The following is a 17,801-nucleotide window of genomic DNA, read 5'->3' as shown; positions in this document are numbered from 1 at the left end:
ATTTTTTTCTGTTTTAATGAGAAACATTTGAGTTGTACATACCACAAATAGCTTCAAGTTTCTGTAACAACCCCCCATGGCCAAACAGCTACACAACACCTGAAGCATCACTTTAAAGGTGAAAAGTCTTATAAAATTAACTTAGAAAAACATCCCTATCAAGTAGTTTGGCATTTACTGTACATTAGTCAAAAGCTCAAGCTAAAATCTGATTTCTTAAAAATCGAAGTTTACATTATTCATACAGATTGGGCATCGTTAAAAAATATGCACAAATAACCACATCCATGCAATAGAATTTCTTTAAAAATTTAAAGCAATATAAAAGAGCAGACCTAAGTACAGAACAAAACATTTTGGTTTATAACCTGCAGCTCCGGATTGCTAGCTGATTGCAGGGAAATTAATTCTAAACATTGCAGATGTGATTGTTTCAATCAGCTGAGCGTGCACGTGAGTTTCCGAACCGTTTCTAAGATGGAAGCGGCTTGTTTCTGTAACAGGTGATGAACGCTGCTGCTCACTGAGCGTATGAGCTACATTTGAATAGTGTTTCACAAATAAATCAGAAGTCACAAAGTGCTTGGCTCTTCAGGAAACTGAAGACCCCGAGACCAATCAACTAGCTTTGCCAAACCGTATGGGGCAATTGCTGCCTGGGCTCCCTGCCCACCGGGGACGAACATCCTTGGAAAGCTGCTCTGGGTCCCGAGAGCGCGCGCTGCTCTCTCTGGCTGAGCCCGGCATCTGCAGCAGGTCCCCGGGGCCAGGCCAACGCTGAGGGTCACTCACCGGCTGGCCTGGGGCCACGAGTCAGGCACCCGCAGGAACGGGCGGGGTGGTGGAGAGGTGCTGCGGGCCAGGCGGGGCCTCTAGGTCGGGGGAGGCCCGTTGGTGTACCTCAGCATGGGGTAGAAGGACCTGGCAAAGTTGTTGGCCTGAGTGCAGCTGTAGTCCTCTTCGGAGGAGGGCAGCAGGCAGGCCAGGAGCAGCAGCAGGAGCAGCAGCAGCTGTAGGGGCAGCGCGGCCCTGATCACCCGCGACACGAAGGAGCGTCGCGGCCGGGAGCTGCCGGGGCCAGCGGGACCGGGCACCCTGCCAACAGACGGCATGGAGAGCTGAGCGCGAGCTGCCGGGGGCAACCCCTCCGCGTGTTACCTGACCCCCTTGCGTCAAGACAGACCTCCACGACCCGAAATTAAAGTGGGGCCCAGGATGGCGGTTCGGTCCCGGAAAGGCAGCCCAGCCCTTTCCAGACCAAAGAAAACAAAGTGGGTTTTGTCCAAAGACTTGAAACACGGGACAGGCAAGACTGGTGAGGGGGGTGTGTGCGTGACAAGGGCCTTGCTGCGGTGACTACAGGGCCCCCTTACCTGCTGTCCGTCTTGTTCTTGTCTGTTGTCATTCTCTCTGCTCCAAACTGCTGGATAAAAAAGAATCCGGTTAGTAACGGAAGACCGTGAGTCCCGGCCAGGATAAAACCTCCTCCTTCTTAAATTATACCCCTTCCTTAGGTCCTCTCCCTGCTGAGCTTTTGAGACCAGAGTGATCTCACGCGTGTGAGATTATACTCCACGAGGTAAGAAACGCTGGGAGTTTCACGTTCCCGTGAAACTGTGGGTGGGTTGTTAATGGGGAAATCGGGGAGCCCGTTCAACGACACTGTCAGGACTCCCCTCTTTCACAAACTGCTCCCGTTCCAGTGAAGAGTGGCAGATGAGCCAGCCTTCCTGTTGGGGTAACGTTTTTCCTCTGTAGAGTCAGCCTCTCTGCTGCCCAGCAGGTTGAAGCAATCCGTGCTGTTGTGAAATGGGGGCTGGGGCCTTGGGGAGGGGGGCTCCCGTTCCTGTCACCGAACAATCACCACTCACTGAGAAATCGCCAGCACAGTGCTCAGGGCCGAGAGGGGCTCTCACCTTGGTTGGAGGAGCTGGCGTGGAGGCTGCTGGCAGCTGGTCTCCACCGTCTACTTCGTCCAAGCTGGGCAGAGATGGGTCTGGGTTCTGAAATCCACACCCCGAGGGTTCAGTTCAGGGAAACAGAAGGTTCTGAAGAGTCTCAAGAGCACAGAAACGTGCTTCGTACAGACTCACCCCTACCCCCAGCTCACATCCTTCTGGAAGAGGCAGCTCCTCTATCCTTCACCCCCACGGCTTTAACAGGGACTTTTGCAGACAAAAAGGAGCGCAGTAGGCATGGCAAGGCCAGCCACCGGCACTCAACCCCCACAGCACACAGTGGGAGACACGGAGTTTAGCTGCAGCGGAAGGGACAGGAGCAGCGGACCGTGAGCTTCAGGTGTGTGGACGTAGTCACGTGGCCCTCAACACGCCAGAGCCGGAATGGAACTCCAGCACGGAGGGGGCGGGCCTGCCCTCCGTCGGCCGAGGGGATGGTTTGGGTTGGTTTGGAGTCGGATCATGTTTTAAAGGAAGAACACAGAAAAATGAGTGGTCAGAAGACAGGGAGCAGGACAGTGAAGAGGACTCCCACAACTGTTGGGCATGAAGGCAAGTCAGAAAGGACAGAGGGATTAGGCTGCTTTTTCTTTCATGTGCCAGCCACATGGACACGTAGGCACTAAGGTGTCGTCCTCCTCTTGCAAATGACAGAACAGCGCCAGAGAGCCTGTGTAACTTTTAAGGGCCGCACAGCTAGGAAGGGGCAGGACTGAGACTCCGCCCCATGACGTGCTCACACCCCACCCCCCAGCAAGGCTGCCATACTGCCTTTCCGTTCATCTCTAATCAAAGGCATCTTTCCATTTAGAACCCACGAGTGGACTCACCTGGCGTCCCTGCAGGGACATTAAGTCTTGGGACACTTGCTCAAGTAACTGTTTGAGTTTCTTCTCAATAACATGTACCTTCTCCTCAGCCTCGATATAGTCCTCTCCACGCCCCTTGACAAGAAGGTTGTCTGAAATCTCCCGTAAGGTATTTACTTGAGGTTGCCGTTCCCCGAGCTCCTTTTCCAGTTGCTAAAAACACAAAAAGGGTGTGAAATGGTTGCTTCGTGGGGCCAGAGGAAGCTATCTTAGTGCGAGGAAAGCTCGGGAATGAATGACAGGTGGGGGCTGACTCCGGAACCTTCTACTGCTTCTGCGTGTGCCTGTGCGTGTCCTCAAGCCCAGCAGCCTTGAGGCAGCAGGTGGGTTACACCCTGCCCGTTTTCCATTCCTTCTCAGTCTGTAGACAACCGGATGGAGGAGTTAGAGCAAAGAAGTGAGGGTCACAACTGCTCAACAGTCACCTGGGGGCCGCAGCTGCCGTCCTGGGCAGTGGAGACGGACACTTCCCTCACTGCACCTTGTCTGTTGGGGAGCGCTGCTCTTGATAGTGGGGCTTTGCCAAGATTTTAGTAGGAGAATGTTTTTAAAATAAAGACCAGTACTTTACATTGATTTATAATTGAACCACATACCAATTTATGAGTAAGAATGTCACCTGGTTAGTTAGTAAAATAAATGTCAGAAAACACAACTACCCTTCAAGAAATAAGACTTTTTTTTTTAAATAATTTTTTTTTTAGATTTTATTTATTTATTTGACATAGAGAGACCACAAGTAGAGAGAGAGGCTGGCAGAGAGAGAGAAAGAAGAAGCAGGCTCCCTGCCGAGCCGAGAGCCCGATATCCCTGGGATCATGACCTGAGCCGAAGGCAGAGGCCTAACCCACTGAGCCACCCAGGCACCCTGAAATAAGACTTTTCTATAGTGGATTTAGAAAACCCCTACAGCTCATTGTGTCTGTGGAGTCACTGAGCATACTCTCCCCCCACGAGTCCTATCCACCAAAGGAGAAAATAAAACGGCTTTAAGTATCTCAGGATATTGCTAAACACCTAGACCCTCAATTCCCAAGAGTCTTGAAGACTTCCTGCTTTTGGCCATGGCTCTCCCTCCCTGCAAGTCATCCTGCTTCCTAACTATAAGGGGGTGCTCCGTAGATAGAACCTGAACGTGAGAGTGCAACGCCACACTGGCATCATTCCCAGGAACACGAGGTGAGGCTCCCCGAGTATGCACCTGATAGAGGCCAGGGCAGTGCAGAACCCCTTAAGAAGAAACTCACCATCAGCTCTTCCTGACATTCCAGGAGAACCTGGGGGTCTGTCTCTGGGTCTGTGACCTGAGCCTTCTGCCTCCGGCTCTCAGCACTTGCCAACCACAGTAACAGATCTTGACTCAACTGGTGGAAGTCCTTAAAAACACAAACACACACACACATACATCATAGTGTTGCCTTTTCTGTAAAGGAAGGGGTACTGAGAAGCAGCTTGCTAGCTTAGGCATTCATAGTATTTGCTCTTCTTGTCATTGTCCAGTGAATAAAAGGGCCAGATTTAAATGAAATGCCAGGGCCCCAAAACCGGGAAAAGAGAAAGCAGGAAAGATGGTACAGGTGGGACAGCCCTGGGAGGCACGATGAATTCTGTCAAGTGGAAAAGTGCTAGCAGAAAGACAGGGCTCCAGCAGTGCCACACCCCCGACCCCCACCGCTGCCATTACACAGAAAGACCACAAATTACTCGACAAATGTGCTGGATTCAGTGGCAGAGGGTGACACCCCTACAGGGCAGGCTGGGACCCAGGGACAGGGCCGCATGGGGGCTCGCTGGTGGGCTCAGAGCTAACACATTAACCATGTGTCAAGTGCTGGGCTAAGATATGAATTTAGTCCTAAAAAGAAGCTCATGAAGTAAAGACTAGAATTATTCCCATTTTTCAGATGAGGAGACAGAAGTCTACCAGGCACAGTGATGTGCCCAAAGTCACACAGCTGCAGAAAATCTGGAGTTGGGTTAAACCACTCCTTACTCTGGGCCAGGTCTCTTAATCACTCTGCTATAAGGTCCTCTTGGCAAGAGGACAGAGATGGGGCAATGCAGGGTGGCATTCCCGACCTACTGGAATGCTCGCTGGAACCCTTATGCTAGGAATGGGCCAGGGCGACAGGAGACCCAGGGCAAGCAGCAGGTCTCTGGACAGCAGCTGAGCCTCTTGGAAGCAAATGGTAAAGCCCATTTCCCTCATACAAGTCATATCTGTGCCAAAGCAGCCTGAGCATAAAAATACCAGCTTCTCCCACACACGCAGGCCCCTGGGCCCGTGTACCTGGCATTGCAGGAGGGACTGCCGTAAGCCCGCTCTCCAGCTCTCCACCGCGCCCCGGACCACGTCCCAGCGCCGCCCCAACTGCCCGACTCTAGCCTGGAGCTCGCCGGACTCCGCGCTCTCCGTCTGCAGAAATTCCTTGCTGCTCATGTTGACAGAGACCACTAAAGCCTTGTAGGTGTCAAAGGCTTTCAAGATCTCCTACCGCAGAGGAAAAAGACTGGGTTAAGCATTCTGAAAATAGGGATGCGGGGTTCATCCGAACCTCAGTGGGGAACATGTCTGCCAAGCACGTCTCTGAGCTGTGGCCACAGACACTAGTGCGACCTTGCTTGTAACTGGCTGGGCAGCATCAGGTGAGGAGCTGTCTTACGAGGTCCGTGACCTTGGCTGGCCCAGCTGGGAGCAGAGGCCTGGCTCCTGGCTGGCCGACTCAACCACAGCCAGGAATAGACCCCCCCTGAGCCCTGGTTGGCTTATTTCTGGACCAGACTGAAAGTCTTCCAGATGAAGTACGCAGTTATCCCACACGGGCCTCTAGACATCACAGAAGTGGTATTCCTTAGGATGAACAGTAATCCCAGATATAGTAATGCACAAAGCAAAATAAGAGTACTACTGTCCTGGGGCATCTTAGTTGCGCAGACTCATGCTCAGGGCACCCCCAGGAACAGGACTCCACCAGCCCCCACCCCTGCTCGCTGGCTAGTTCTGGTGGGGTGATGCCTGACCAGGTGGGTGACAAGTTCTGTGTAACAGAATAACCACATCAGGCCACAGAATTCATCAGCAAGTGAGCTGGTCCTCCTTCCCATCCTCGATGCTCTGTCCCTGCCTGGAAAGCACAGCGTGGAAGGGTGTTTTTAAGCTGCCCGGCAGTGGCTGCTAATGTCTCCCTAAGAGTCTAGCGGTGTCTCTGCAGTCTAATCTTTCCAGCACAGGGGATCTGAGCTTTGGGATCATGTGCAGATGCTCTTCCGGAAACAGAAATCTACCTTGGTGTCCTTACCAGTGACAGAAGTGGAATGGGACAGACTGACCGCTACCATAGCTGTCTGCAGCTCGCCACCCATGCCACTGCCAGACGGGACCTGCCGGTCCTGCGGGGCACACGTCCGCACGCACATTCTGATCCCTCTTCCCTCCGCACCCCCCCTTACCTTGAGCCGCTTCACTCGGAGCTCCATTTCCTGGATATCCGAGGGTGGCTCCGCCCTCTTTAACGTTTCTAGCTCTGCCTCCGTTTCTTTCAGCCAAGTGGTGAGGTCGCGGATCTCAGAGTTCACCTGTTGCAAGTTTTGTTTTATTCTGAGTTGATTGTGAAGTTCTTGGGCTTGAATCAGCTCCCACCTGTCAAAGGCACCTGGAATAGAAAGCCATCCCTGAAAAGAAGCAGTAGCACCTACAGACTTCTCTGCCCCCAACGAGTCCAGAGTCAGGGTGAGAAAACCTGTAGGGGATTCACCTTGCTGGAGGCTCGGGTGTGAGTTCTCACTCCCCCTGGAGTGCAAAGAACCCGCTTCCCTCACTCTGGTTCAAGGCCTGTGCCACGACCCGCCCACAAAGGCTGGAATGGGGTGGAAAGTGGGGTAGGGGACCCAAAAGTGTTGCCAACGTGCACTGCAGGCCCAAGTCCAGCATTTTAGTTTATGCTCTTTTTAGGACACTTTCTTCTTCGGTCCCTGAATGATCAAGTCAATGCTGTTGGTCTGACTTTGGGCTTAGTTGAGTAATTCTCTAATCACCGAGCCTGTCTCACAAGGAGACCCCTGACAACTCTCTGGTTGTCATCTTCATGTCTGATCTTTACATACGAGTGATGTCATTAAAACACGTACTTCATCCTACCAGGCTCCTTCTGTCCATATTTAAAGAATAATTTTGCAAGTAAACAGCTTAGGAATTTGTTCATAAATACAAGTCAGCTGATTCTGTTCTTGCTTTAAGAAAAAATTTTTTTTAATTTTTTTTTTTAAGATTTTATTTATTTATTTGACAGAGATCACAGTAGGCAGAGAGGCAGGCTCCCCCTGGAGCAGAGAGCCTGATGTGGGGTGGGGCTCGATCCCAGGACCCCGGGGTCATGACCTGAGCTGAAAGCAGAGGCTTTAACCCACTGAGCCACCCAGGCACCCCCCCCCATTTTTTTTTTTTTTTTTTGTTTTGTTTTGAAGTAATCTCTACACCAAACAAAGGGGCTCAAACTTACAATCCCAAGATCTTAAGAAGTTGCATGCTTTACCAACTGAACCAGCCAGATGCCCCACAAGTCGGCTGGTTCTCAGATAACACTGGCTGGCATAGGCTAAGTTCAGCTGTTTTGGGCAGATTATGGGGGGGAGGGGCAGAGGGAGAGAGAGACTCTGAATCAGGCTCCAAACCCAATGCAGAGCCCACACAGGGCTCCATCTCACGACTCTGAGCTCAATGAAACCAAGAGTCTGACGCTTACCTGACGGAGCCACCCAGGTGCCCCTAGCTGTTCAATTCTAATTAATGTTCTATTGAGCAGTGACTTAAAGTAAATGCTCAGATAACCCAAAATACAGACTTCACCTGTCCTGACAACTGCCTGACTTAAGTGTACCTGACTGCTGTACGCCGAGAGCCGTCAGGCCTTCGTCCTCCCGCCGTGAGCTGCCATTCAAGACTCTGGAGCCTTCTTTGCCACCATCAGTGCCCGGGGATAACAGCAGCTTTACCTGGAATGAGGCAATTTCTACGTTACCATCTGTAACATTTCAGAGGCTGTGTGAAGAGTATCTCAGTTCACAGTAACAGGAAGGAAATGAAGATATGGGACCTCTTTCCTTCGAAGGGTAATTTGCTTCAAATATTTGCTCCAAATCAAATATGGAGCTTCCATAGCATATTGGGGGCATTTATAAGCAAGCGGGACTAATGACAGACATAAAGGCCTGGGAAAGGCTGAGATGCTGGGGAAGCAGATGAGATGTCAGGGGTGGAAATAAAATGGCCTAATTCGGGGCTTCCTAGCACTCCTCAAATGAATCGTGCAAAAAAGAAGTTAGAAACCACTGTTGATTTGCTGAGTTGTTACTGTGGGCTTACTTGCGCATCTGCACAGTGTTTTGCAAAATTCAGTCCTCCCTCCCAGTCACTCTGTAGAGCCGGCTGGCAGATTATCACCTGGAATCGTAGGCACACAGAGGACAGATCTGCCTCTGGGGGCCATTCATGATCAAGCATTTATCTTTCACTGAACATACTGACTCTTCTGTTAGTGCAGCATTCATTGGGCTATTTTTATTACAGGCCTTTCCAAAAATAAATGTATCCTTTTTGGAAAAGCCACGCTTTCTTTGGTTTGTGTCCATTTGGCCTACTTGTGTGGAATGCGGGAAAAAAAAAAAACCAACCACCACCCTGCAGATTTCTGGTGACATGCCTGGTTTTAGACACAAAGGAAAGGGTGGAACTTTTGCAACTGGCAGGTGAGGAACACAAGCTTGATCACTGGGAGAGGCCCAACCTGGTGGCCCTGCATAGAAAGCCAAGGTGAGGTGCTGGGGTCCCAGGCTGCTGGATCTTATTCCGCACCCCAAAGTGACAGATCAGAACTGACAACTGCTTGCTAAGCATGAGGAGGAGTGGCTGAACTGGGCATGAAAACCCGCTATCCAGTGACTTGAGTCTGACTGTACACAGGCAGAATCTTCTCCAATATTCACTCTTAGGCTCAGAGATGCTCACACGGTTCTGGTTTGTCTACAAGGTGATTATTAAAAGCGCACACAGGCACTTTAATTTCAACTCGCCTGTCACTAATTCTCGGTACTGGGGATGATCTGGAGCCAACACTAAATCCTAGGCTGGCTGCCCCCGACAGCTGCGTTGCCAGAGCGTGCCAAGGACTCATGTTGCCCAAGGAAAACACAGCGAGGAAGAGCAGTCACCAGTATAAACAACATCAACAAACCATGTGTGGTAGCAGTGGGAGTAACAGTGACAGGGACCACCTGTCAAGGCCTTCTTTATACCTTTGTACACATCAATCCTAACAACAGTTACGTAAAATAGGTTTGTCCTCAGGTGAGGAAGGCTTACAGAGGCACGGCAAAGGGCTAGTTTATTGGTAGCGTTAGGATTCAAAACTTCAGGTCTACCACGGCACATGGTCAAATCTTCCTGATTATGACGTCACAACGTTTTGACTGGGTTGTGTAGCTGACAGGTAACTAAAATATGGTCTGAGAGCTCAGGGGCAGCTCAGGAAAGCCAGCGCTTTGCTTCCCCACTGCTCACATGGATGACTGGCTCAACAGTAATAACCACCGCCCTGTCATGTCAATGTATACAAAGACTGTTCTTGGCCAGAAGCCACTCTGGAACTCCAGTCTGTCTTGCCAGGGTTCTCATGATGCACAGACAGCCCAGCAGAGATACTGTCACCATGGGAAAACCAGCTGGAAAGTGAGCACGTGCAGCACACACCAATATCCCACTCTCTCTTAAAATCTCAATTATTACTTATGCGCTTGGGTTACAGTCTCAGTGGAGTGAAGACTTACATAGGCTGGCTTGTAAGGAGTGCTGGAATCTGAGGGGATGGTCTGAACATTCCTATCACCTCCCATCTGTTTGTAGCGAAGCTTGGGGCAGGAAGGGCTGTCAGGAACATGCCATGAGTGGTCCTCAGGAATGGATTTACCTGAAACAAAACAGAGCAAGTGACAGTCCATTCTCTCCAACCAAAGGATTCATATTTAGTTATGGGTCATGGTAACATGGGTAACATGGCATCAGGTTATAGTATAATATGAGTTCTGCAGCTTTCCTTGCAAAGCATGCATGTTTGCAAAATGTCAGTATGTCCCAGAAGGGAATGAGATGAGAGTCATGCAACTGAACAGCATTGCGCCTTCACTAGATGGGTTCACAATGGAGCACAACAAATGTATGATTTTTTTTTTTTTTGCAGGATGAGTGGTATTTTGGAGCTGGGGCATGTAGTGGTGGGGACACTGGCAGCAAGGCCGGGGCTGGGGGCCAGGAGGACTGAAGGCCTCTCAGACGTGGGGGAGAGTGAACATCGGGTTGGACTTGGGGACCAAGGGGGCGTTCGCAGTTCTACTGTACTGCTGCACGGGGGGGATGGGGGAGGGAACAAAGGTTAGAGCTGCAAGTCAAGGAAAGGAAGGTTTCTTCTCCTGCGGCAAATGCAATAGTACCTTTAACCCCACCCACCCTTCCTCTTCCCAGGAAACACCATAAGCAAGGAAGAAAGTAGTTTCAAACCAAGCCACCATGAAGAAAGCTTGGGCTGTGCCAAAGAACTTCAGTTAGATGTCGGGGGGTGGGGTGGGGATAAAAACTCTAAAAGGCACCGTGAAAAATTCCCTTCTGCACAGGCCTGAGGGGGAGGAGGGATGGCATGGAGACTGCTCTCGAGTGGGTGGGGTTTCGTAAGGAGCACGCAGGCATGTGTGAGTACGGCAGTGCAAATACACCATGACACAAGGACCCAGGTGCATGGTGTCCACAGAAGGCAGAGGTCAGACATGACATGGGAGCGAGGCTTAGGATGCAGTGTGCGCCACGGGACGCTGCCATGTTGAGACACATGCACGGGCAGGGGCCTACCAGAAGACGCTTTCAAAGTTTTTGTGGTCATTTTAAGATATGCCTCAGGATTTTCGGGGATTTCTACATCTGAAAAAGAATAATGTCATTTTCCTCACTGCAGGCGTCTGTAGATGAATGCCCAAGTATTAAAACAGTAGACACATTGTCAGCTGGGAGAAGAAAAGTAACTACCCTTTATCTATTTTATTAAAAAGGTTTAAAAAGCCAAAGCGTTTTTGTTTTTTTCCAGCCAACTCCTGACTGTTTGAAGCAGTAGGGGGAGTGGTGAAGTCCACAGAGAGGATGCAGACGATCTACCGATCACTCAACTGCAAAGTTCACTGATGAGAGCCATTAGGCAACAGCCTTCATGTCCCAGGGTGAATTTCATCTCTTTTTGCCTTTCATTCCATCTGTGGTAAGACTGAGCGACTCTCACGTAAATTAAAGTGGGCAGGACACAACACAAGAAGCCACAGAGGTCTGGGTCAGCCACAAGCTGAACTCAGGGCCACCCAGAGCTGGCCGTGTTGCTAAGGTGCTAAGAACATAACCAAGCGGGCCAATGTCAAGGGCTCTGCAGACCCGGGCCGTTACCTGACAGTGCGCTGTAGTAAGGGCCTTCCTCGTCATCTTCGTGAGAGGAGGAGCCCCCCACGTCCCCCGTGTGGTCCCACTCCAGAGGGATGGAGTCCACGCTGACGGGGGTCTCGCAGCCAGACCGCTCGGGCCCCGGCGCCGGGGGCACCAGATGACAAAGGGACTGAGGAGAGGAGGGCTCCTCGCTCTCTCTCCTTTTACGCCAGGAGTCGGCCTGGATCTCTCTGGGGTCCTCCATGTCTGTTTCATTCTCCGAGGCCTCTTTTTCTTCTTCCAAGCCCTGAAGCAGGGATGTCCCATTTTCAGAATGAACCAGATTACAAGCTGCCATGGGGGTGAGGAGTGCCGGGGGCCTGTCTGGCAGTGCCTGAGAACGGCCACCATCAGCATTTCTGCGGCAGCTTTCAAAGAGAACTGGGTTCCCAGGGCCTGTCTGTGGTTATTCTAAGTGAGACTCTCCAGTGTGGGGCCTAGAATCTGTATCTTTCCTAGGAAAAATCTGAAATTTGGTGATCTAAGTCAAATGACTTTAGCTAGAAAGTAAGAAATGGCGGCCAAAGTTTCACTGGTGGCTAATGGCAGGTTTACTCCAATAATCAGAAAGTTTAAATTAGAAAAAAACCTAAAGGCCATTCCTATCTTCGATCTTACTGTTCAGGATATAGAACCTATTCTCCCTATGTTGTAATGCTTCAGTCTAAGAAAAAGGACTATAAACTGCTATGTTAAGAAATGAGGGGATTCAGGGCTCCTGGGTGGCTCAGTTGGTTAAGCATCTGCCTTTGGCTCAGGTCATGATCTCAGGGTCCTGGGATCGAGCCCCATGCAGGAAGTTTGCTTCTCCCTCTGCTCCTCACCCCATTCATGTTCTCGTGTGCTCTCTCTCTCAAGTAAATAAATAAAATCTTAAAAAAAAAAAAAAAAGACATGAGGGAATTGTATTGTGATTTTTAAGGTTAGGTCTGATGAAGTTAATCAAGTTAGCCAGTTGGGGACACAAAGAAGGAAAAAGTGGCCAGTTGTGTTGGTCAATATGGTCACCATGAAAGCATCTGGCGCCCAAGGGCAATGAACACTGAATGACGGCCGGAACTCTACCTGAACTTCCCAAAAGGTCCTCCTGGCAAGGGAAACTTCGCAGCTGCTTTGGAAACTGGGTGCTTTTGTCATTTCAAAGGTGAGAACAAAGCACCAGAATGGCACAAATATTAAAAGTTCCCAGACACTAAGAGGAACAGGCAACACATTCCCAAGTTACTACTGTCAGCAAAACCAGAACCCGTATCACTGCACCTCGGGATACAGACACACCAGGCAAGCCCTGCACTGAGGAACAGGTGGAAAAGGTCAGAGGAACACGAACTCTCGGAAGTGCTGCCCCTTCCACGGGGTAACGGGAGCCTCCAAGAGAGCGTGACTCCCCAGTAGTAACAGCTGAATAAAACCAACAGGTGCCCCCACCCGCCCCGCCCACCTTTTACCATAAGAGACACCATAGTTGACCGTTCCACAGATTTCCCAGTTCCTTAAACATTCGGTCAGGGGTCAAGTGCGAGGCGCCGGGAGGCCGGGCGAGCGAGGGTGGCGCTCCCCTTACCGGGGCGTGCGAGGTGAGCCTGCGGTGGAAACGGGCGACGCGGCCGAAGACTTCCTGGCAGTAGCGGTGCAGCTCCTCCAGCTCGTCCTCGATCAGCACGGCGTCCAGCGGCTCGCTCTTCTGAATCAGCTGCTCCCCGAACACAATGAGCTGGTCGATCTTGTTGGTGTTCAACGTAATCTCCTGCTGGAAACCCTATTCGGAAGAGGAGAAAGAAAGGATTTCAAAGAAGGGAAGTTGCCCTTGAGGATCCAGGGCCTGCTATTCTAACCGGGCCACAGAAGCAGCATCGCCGAGTCCCCACTGCCTTGTCCCTGCACCCAGGACTCTAGCTTGGTTGATTTTTAACAAGGAAACAATAAAGGTCGAATAATTTAGAACAACAGTATGTGATTTCCCCCCCCTCTTCTGGGAACTGAATTTCCCAATTAAAATAATTCTAGGGATGCCTGGGTGGCTCAGTCGGTTAAGCCACTGCCTTTGGCTCAGGTCATGATCCCAGGGTCCTGGGATCAAGGTCCGCATCAGGCTCCTTGCTCGGCAGGGATCCTGCTTCTCTCTCTCTCTCTGCCTGCCTCTCTGCCTGCTTATGCTCTCTCTCTCTCTCTCTCTCTCTCTCTCTCTGACAAATAAATAAACAAATAAATATTTTAAAAAAAATAAATAAATAAAATAATTCTAAAAGTTGGGCAAGGATAGACATTGACTGCTACTGGGTGTGAGGGAGAAAACCGCATCTTGTTGATGCTTGGTAGAAACAAAATTTCTGACATAATCATCATCTCACTGGTGCCATTGTATTAGAGAAGGCACATTTCTATTTTGCATTTGCTTTTAAAAGCCAAGGAGGGAATCATAGTGAAATGAAAGTGAAATGCAGATATCCGGGAGAGCGGACGAGATCTGCTCTTGGCCCCACTCTTGATATGGATCCCCCTCCTGCCGCCATCCCCCGCCCCCAACATGCTGCACTCAGATTCAAGACAGCCAGGGAAAGAGCATCTTATGCAGTTCTGTTTGGAACCTGAAGAGCGTTCTCCCCATGAATGATTATAAACTACAAAGAAGGAGGAGCCTTGTTCCAGTGACCCCTTGGCTGTAAGGAATAGCATCCTCGCTCACGATAACCCTGCGGGACACAGGTGCGTGCAGCCTGGAGGCTCTCTCAGTGCTGGAATCTGCTCTCAGGGTATCAGGTGACACTTGTCCTTGGCCAGCTCTCCCCTGCAAAGGTGCACTCTTCCGCAAGGGGCTGACGAAGCAGGCCTTACATTCAGTTGGCGCATCTTGTCGTCGGCGTCGCTCTCTGAGAAGTGCTCCACGTTGGTCAGCTGCAGGTCCATCTCTGTGAGCCACACCAGAATGCTCTCCCTGGTCCCCTCGAATTCCTCCCTTTGATTGGTGAAATGCTATGAAAGGGGGGGAAATAACATGTTCTGAGGGCATAAGAGAGTTCAGGTAGACAGCAAGATTGTTTTGGGGCAAGAGGAAAGTGTATCCCAGGGGGTCCATAGGGCATCAGGGGGCCAGTGTGGGGTCAGGAGCCTGGGCTCTGGTCCTGGCTGTGTGATAATAAACAAGCCTCCCAACTTCTCTGGGTCTTTGTGTCTTCACTGGCGAATTAGGATATGGAAATGTTGACTATGATATCGAAGGTCCTTTTAGCATTTGAAATCCTGTAATTCTCTAAGTCAGTGATTTTACCAACTTTCCCTTTGAGGAAGCCCCTCAACATTCAGGCCAGACCCCTTGCCTTTAAACCTTCTGTGGAAGCTATTGCTTGGAATAGTAGCTTCAAGATGGAAAAATACTGATCTCAGGGATAAGCCTGGCCTAATGCTCCACATGCCTTCATTGAGGTAGTCCTGAACGTGTTCCCTCAGAGAAAGAAGACCCAGATTTATCGCCTTCAATTAGGGAAGGCTCTTAGGTTACCACCTCATAGATGGGCAGCTGATTCTCAGACAAACGCAGCATTCAGTGCCAAATGAAGGTTTACACTGGGCACAGTCAAATCAGGAGATAAGGAAATTAATGCATGGGAACTGTCTGAAAAGCTAGCCCATTTCTTCCTGATGGGCTTAAAAAAAAAAAAAAGCCCAGATTCTCCTCATCTTAGACTGATTTCAAGAGTGTTCTGTCCTGAGAACAGAAGTGGGGATTAAAATGACTTCCTGCTTAAAAAAAAAAAAAAAAAAAGACTTCCTGCTGCCAAAACCACACGGATCCTGCCAGTTTACACCTAGACTCATGAAGGAGAAGTGCCGTGTCTCCCAAAGTCCACAAATCTTTGATGAATGTCTACATTCAAAAATCAACCCCAGCCTTTGAGGTCAGGTCAATGTGCTCTGTTATTCAGGGGGTAATTGCTGTCCCCCAGCTCCACAATGCAGAGGGGGCTTTGGCTACATCTCTCATTGTGCAAGAACCAGCGGGACACACAAAAATGGGCAGACGGGCAAGGTGGGCCTCTTTCCAGGAGAAGACGGCTCTGGGCCTGACCTAGTGATGTCAGCAGCCCAGACCCTGCGGGTCATCTGTGAGCCAGCATGCAAACCTCTAGGGTTTATGGAAAAAGATGTGCTTGGTACTACAGATCAAATAAATAGGCCCTGCCTCAGAAGCCTAGTCGTAGGCAAATAATCTCTTAAAAAAACAAACAAACAAAAAAAAAACAAAACTAAAACCCCGCACACATGAATGCTGGCAGCTCTGGCTTAAACGACGGAGAAAGCCAGTTTCAAGAATGACACCTCAGGCCTGAACTACAATCTACTCCCTGCTCTGCTACAAGCCCGATCGTGACTGTCACTTCTCCCTGACAGCCTACAAACGAGGCGGGTGACGTAGGGAAGGTTACTCTGAGTCTCCGCAGGACGGCCGTGACCCGTTTCTGGAGGTTGTCCCAGCGCTGGTTGCCCTCGTGCACCATCTGCTTCAGCCTGCTGGCCGTGTCAGTGCGGTTCTCCCGGGCCAGCCGCCGGTACTGCTTGTTGATGAGCTCCAGCTGCGTGAGCCTCTCGTGGATCTGCCGCTGGAAGGCCTGAGCGCACAGATGGGGCGTCAGGGCCAAGGCCAGCACGCCCCCACCCCAGCCCCAGATGGCCTACCCTAGAGGTTAATCCCCAGGCTGAAACGGCCACAGAGAGCCCCTTTCCCCTGTGTGGGTGCTAAAGGACAGGCTCTCGAGGTCCCCGCATGCCCCATGGCATGGATCGGCCTCGTGTGGCAAAGCTGTCTTGTCGGGTGCTGGTGGGATGGTGGTCTGGGCTGCCCAGGCCACAACAGGAGCACGGGGTTATCAGGAGCACGGGGCGGCAGGGGCTTGGGGCTTTACCTCAAACCTCTTCAGCTCTTCTTTAGCATTTGTGTACAACACCTCTGAGGAATTTGGGTAGGCTGCTGTCCTCTCAGCGGACTTGAGCCAGTCCTCAAAGCGGGAGTAATCATCTAGAAATTTCTGCCACAGTCGCCACGTCTCCTCGATTCTGACAGGAGGAAAGCATCTCAATAAAGCCGTCCATTTCAACCGTGAGCTTTCCTCTTTTTTTCTTCCCATTACCGGTCCCATTCCCAATACCCCTTGCACTGGTGCCATTTAGGGGGAGAGACCCTGCTCTCCCTCTTTTATGGATAACTGGGAACATCCCCCTCTTGGTCAGGACACCTTCCTCCTGGGACTGCCCCTTAAAGCTCCTGCCTCACAGAGGTTCAACAGCAGGAGACAGGGCTTCCCTCCACTGCTTTCTCGCTGGGGACACAGATGCACAGTGGCCAGCCATGGTTACCCCTTAACACACAGGAATGCTGGGGGAAGCTGTCACCCTGATTCTATTTTTCCTGAATAATTCACTCCGTGAGCATGGTCACACCTACTGAGCCTTCTCTTCACGTTGGACGTGAAGCCAACAGAACACTGCTGTTGAGATGAGAGGGGGGCACTGGGTTCGGCTGACCGTGTTTCACACGTCAGGGCCAGCTCGGTTCTTACTTCATTCGCCGTTCCATTGACATGGCGCAGATGTTCCTCCAGCGTCTGTCCAAGCTTCTGGTGGTCTGCTGGATGGAGTCACACTCGGTCTCGTTGGCACAGGCATCGGAGTCATGCAGTAGGACGTCACAGATGTTAAAGACAGACTCTACGCCTGCACTGTGCTGTTCAATGTCTCGCTGCAGGTCCTACGGAACAGAGTAAGGAGCACCTTGAGGCAGGGGTGGGGGTGATGACGGTGGGATGACTGCCATGGGAAGATCTCTACTCCTTCCATCCTAGCTCCAGCCCAGGTGCATGTCCACCTTGGGATCAGCAACAAGGACTGTGTCCTTCTCATCTCTATGCAACCCTTGTCCTGTAGCACCTGATACAAAGCCTACACACTGGCAGCAACTGGGATTTATTTGCTGAACTGACTAGAGTGGGTGGGAAAGCAGGAATGCTCTCTCCTGAGAGCCCACTTCCCCCACCAACTCTGGTAGGCACGGGATCCACCCCATGCCACCTGAATGCAAGGGCCCCCTCACTGAGACATGGTTCTGGGGAGGTCTTCCTTGGGAGTCTCTGTAATAGGACCTAGAACTTCAGCAGAACTCTTAACCTTTTATGGGTCCATGAACTCCCCTTTGTGCCATCCTCACACACACCCCAAATCATGCCCATCCTAGGGCTCCATAGGCCCAAGGGAAGAGTTTGGGAGTAGAGACCCCACTACCCCAACGGATGGGGTCCAAGTCCCTCTGGAGTCTTATCCTGTGAAGGTGACAGTGCTGCTCCCGGATTCAGGAAAAAGAGCATTCATGAGGAGGCAATGCACAGTTATGGGGAAAAATGAGAAACTTGTTTAACAATAAAGACAGCATTTTCAGGCATCGCCCAGAGACTATATCTTCTGCACATCATGGGA

The 17,801-nt window shown here is 50.9% G+C and overlaps 1 protein-coding gene across 2 annotated transcripts in view; it reads right to left on the bottom strand.

Annotated features, from left to right (window-relative positions):
* Positions 1 to 17,801, bottom strand: part of SYNE2 (spectrin repeat containing nuclear envelope protein 2) — a 328,404-nt gene continuing 310,603 nt past the window's right edge. For both annotated transcript variants that reach the window (XM_080809784.1, XM_080809785.1), the window contains 16 exons: positions 16,892 to 17,079; positions 16,238 to 16,388; positions 15,761 to 15,943; positions 14,172 to 14,309; positions 12,901 to 13,095; positions 11,301 to 11,583; positions 10,722 to 10,790; positions 9,650 to 9,789; positions 7,705 to 7,819; positions 6,278 to 6,480; positions 5,118 to 5,318; positions 4,075 to 4,203; positions 2,789 to 2,980; positions 1,917 to 2,003; positions 1,374 to 1,423; positions 1 to 1,095 (listed from right to left, as the gene is read on the bottom strand). In XM_080809784.1, the coding sequence (XP_080665910.1) occupies positions 873 to 1,095; positions 1,374 to 1,423; positions 1,917 to 2,003; positions 2,789 to 2,980; positions 4,075 to 4,203; positions 5,118 to 5,318; positions 6,278 to 6,480; positions 7,705 to 7,819; positions 9,650 to 9,789; positions 10,722 to 10,790; positions 11,301 to 11,583; positions 12,901 to 13,095; positions 14,172 to 14,309; positions 15,761 to 15,943; positions 16,238 to 16,388; positions 16,892 to 17,079 (2,547 nt within the window). In that variant the 3' untranslated portion in view covers positions 1 to 872. The remainder of the gene's footprint in view (positions 1,096 to 1,373; positions 1,424 to 1,916; positions 2,004 to 2,788; positions 2,981 to 4,074; positions 4,204 to 5,117; positions 5,319 to 6,277; positions 6,481 to 7,704; positions 7,820 to 9,649; positions 9,790 to 10,721; positions 10,791 to 11,300; positions 11,584 to 12,900; positions 13,096 to 14,171; positions 14,310 to 15,760; positions 15,944 to 16,237; positions 16,389 to 16,891; positions 17,080 to 17,801) is intronic.

This window comes from Martes martes (assembly GCF_963455335.1).
Source record: "Martes martes genome assembly, chromosome: 7".
NCBI classification, from domain to species: Eukaryota; Metazoa; Chordata; class Mammalia; order Carnivora; family Mustelidae; genus Martes; species Martes martes.
The sequence above is the reverse complement of the archived record's forward strand: the minus strand, read 5'-3'. Positions and strand labels throughout refer to the sequence as shown.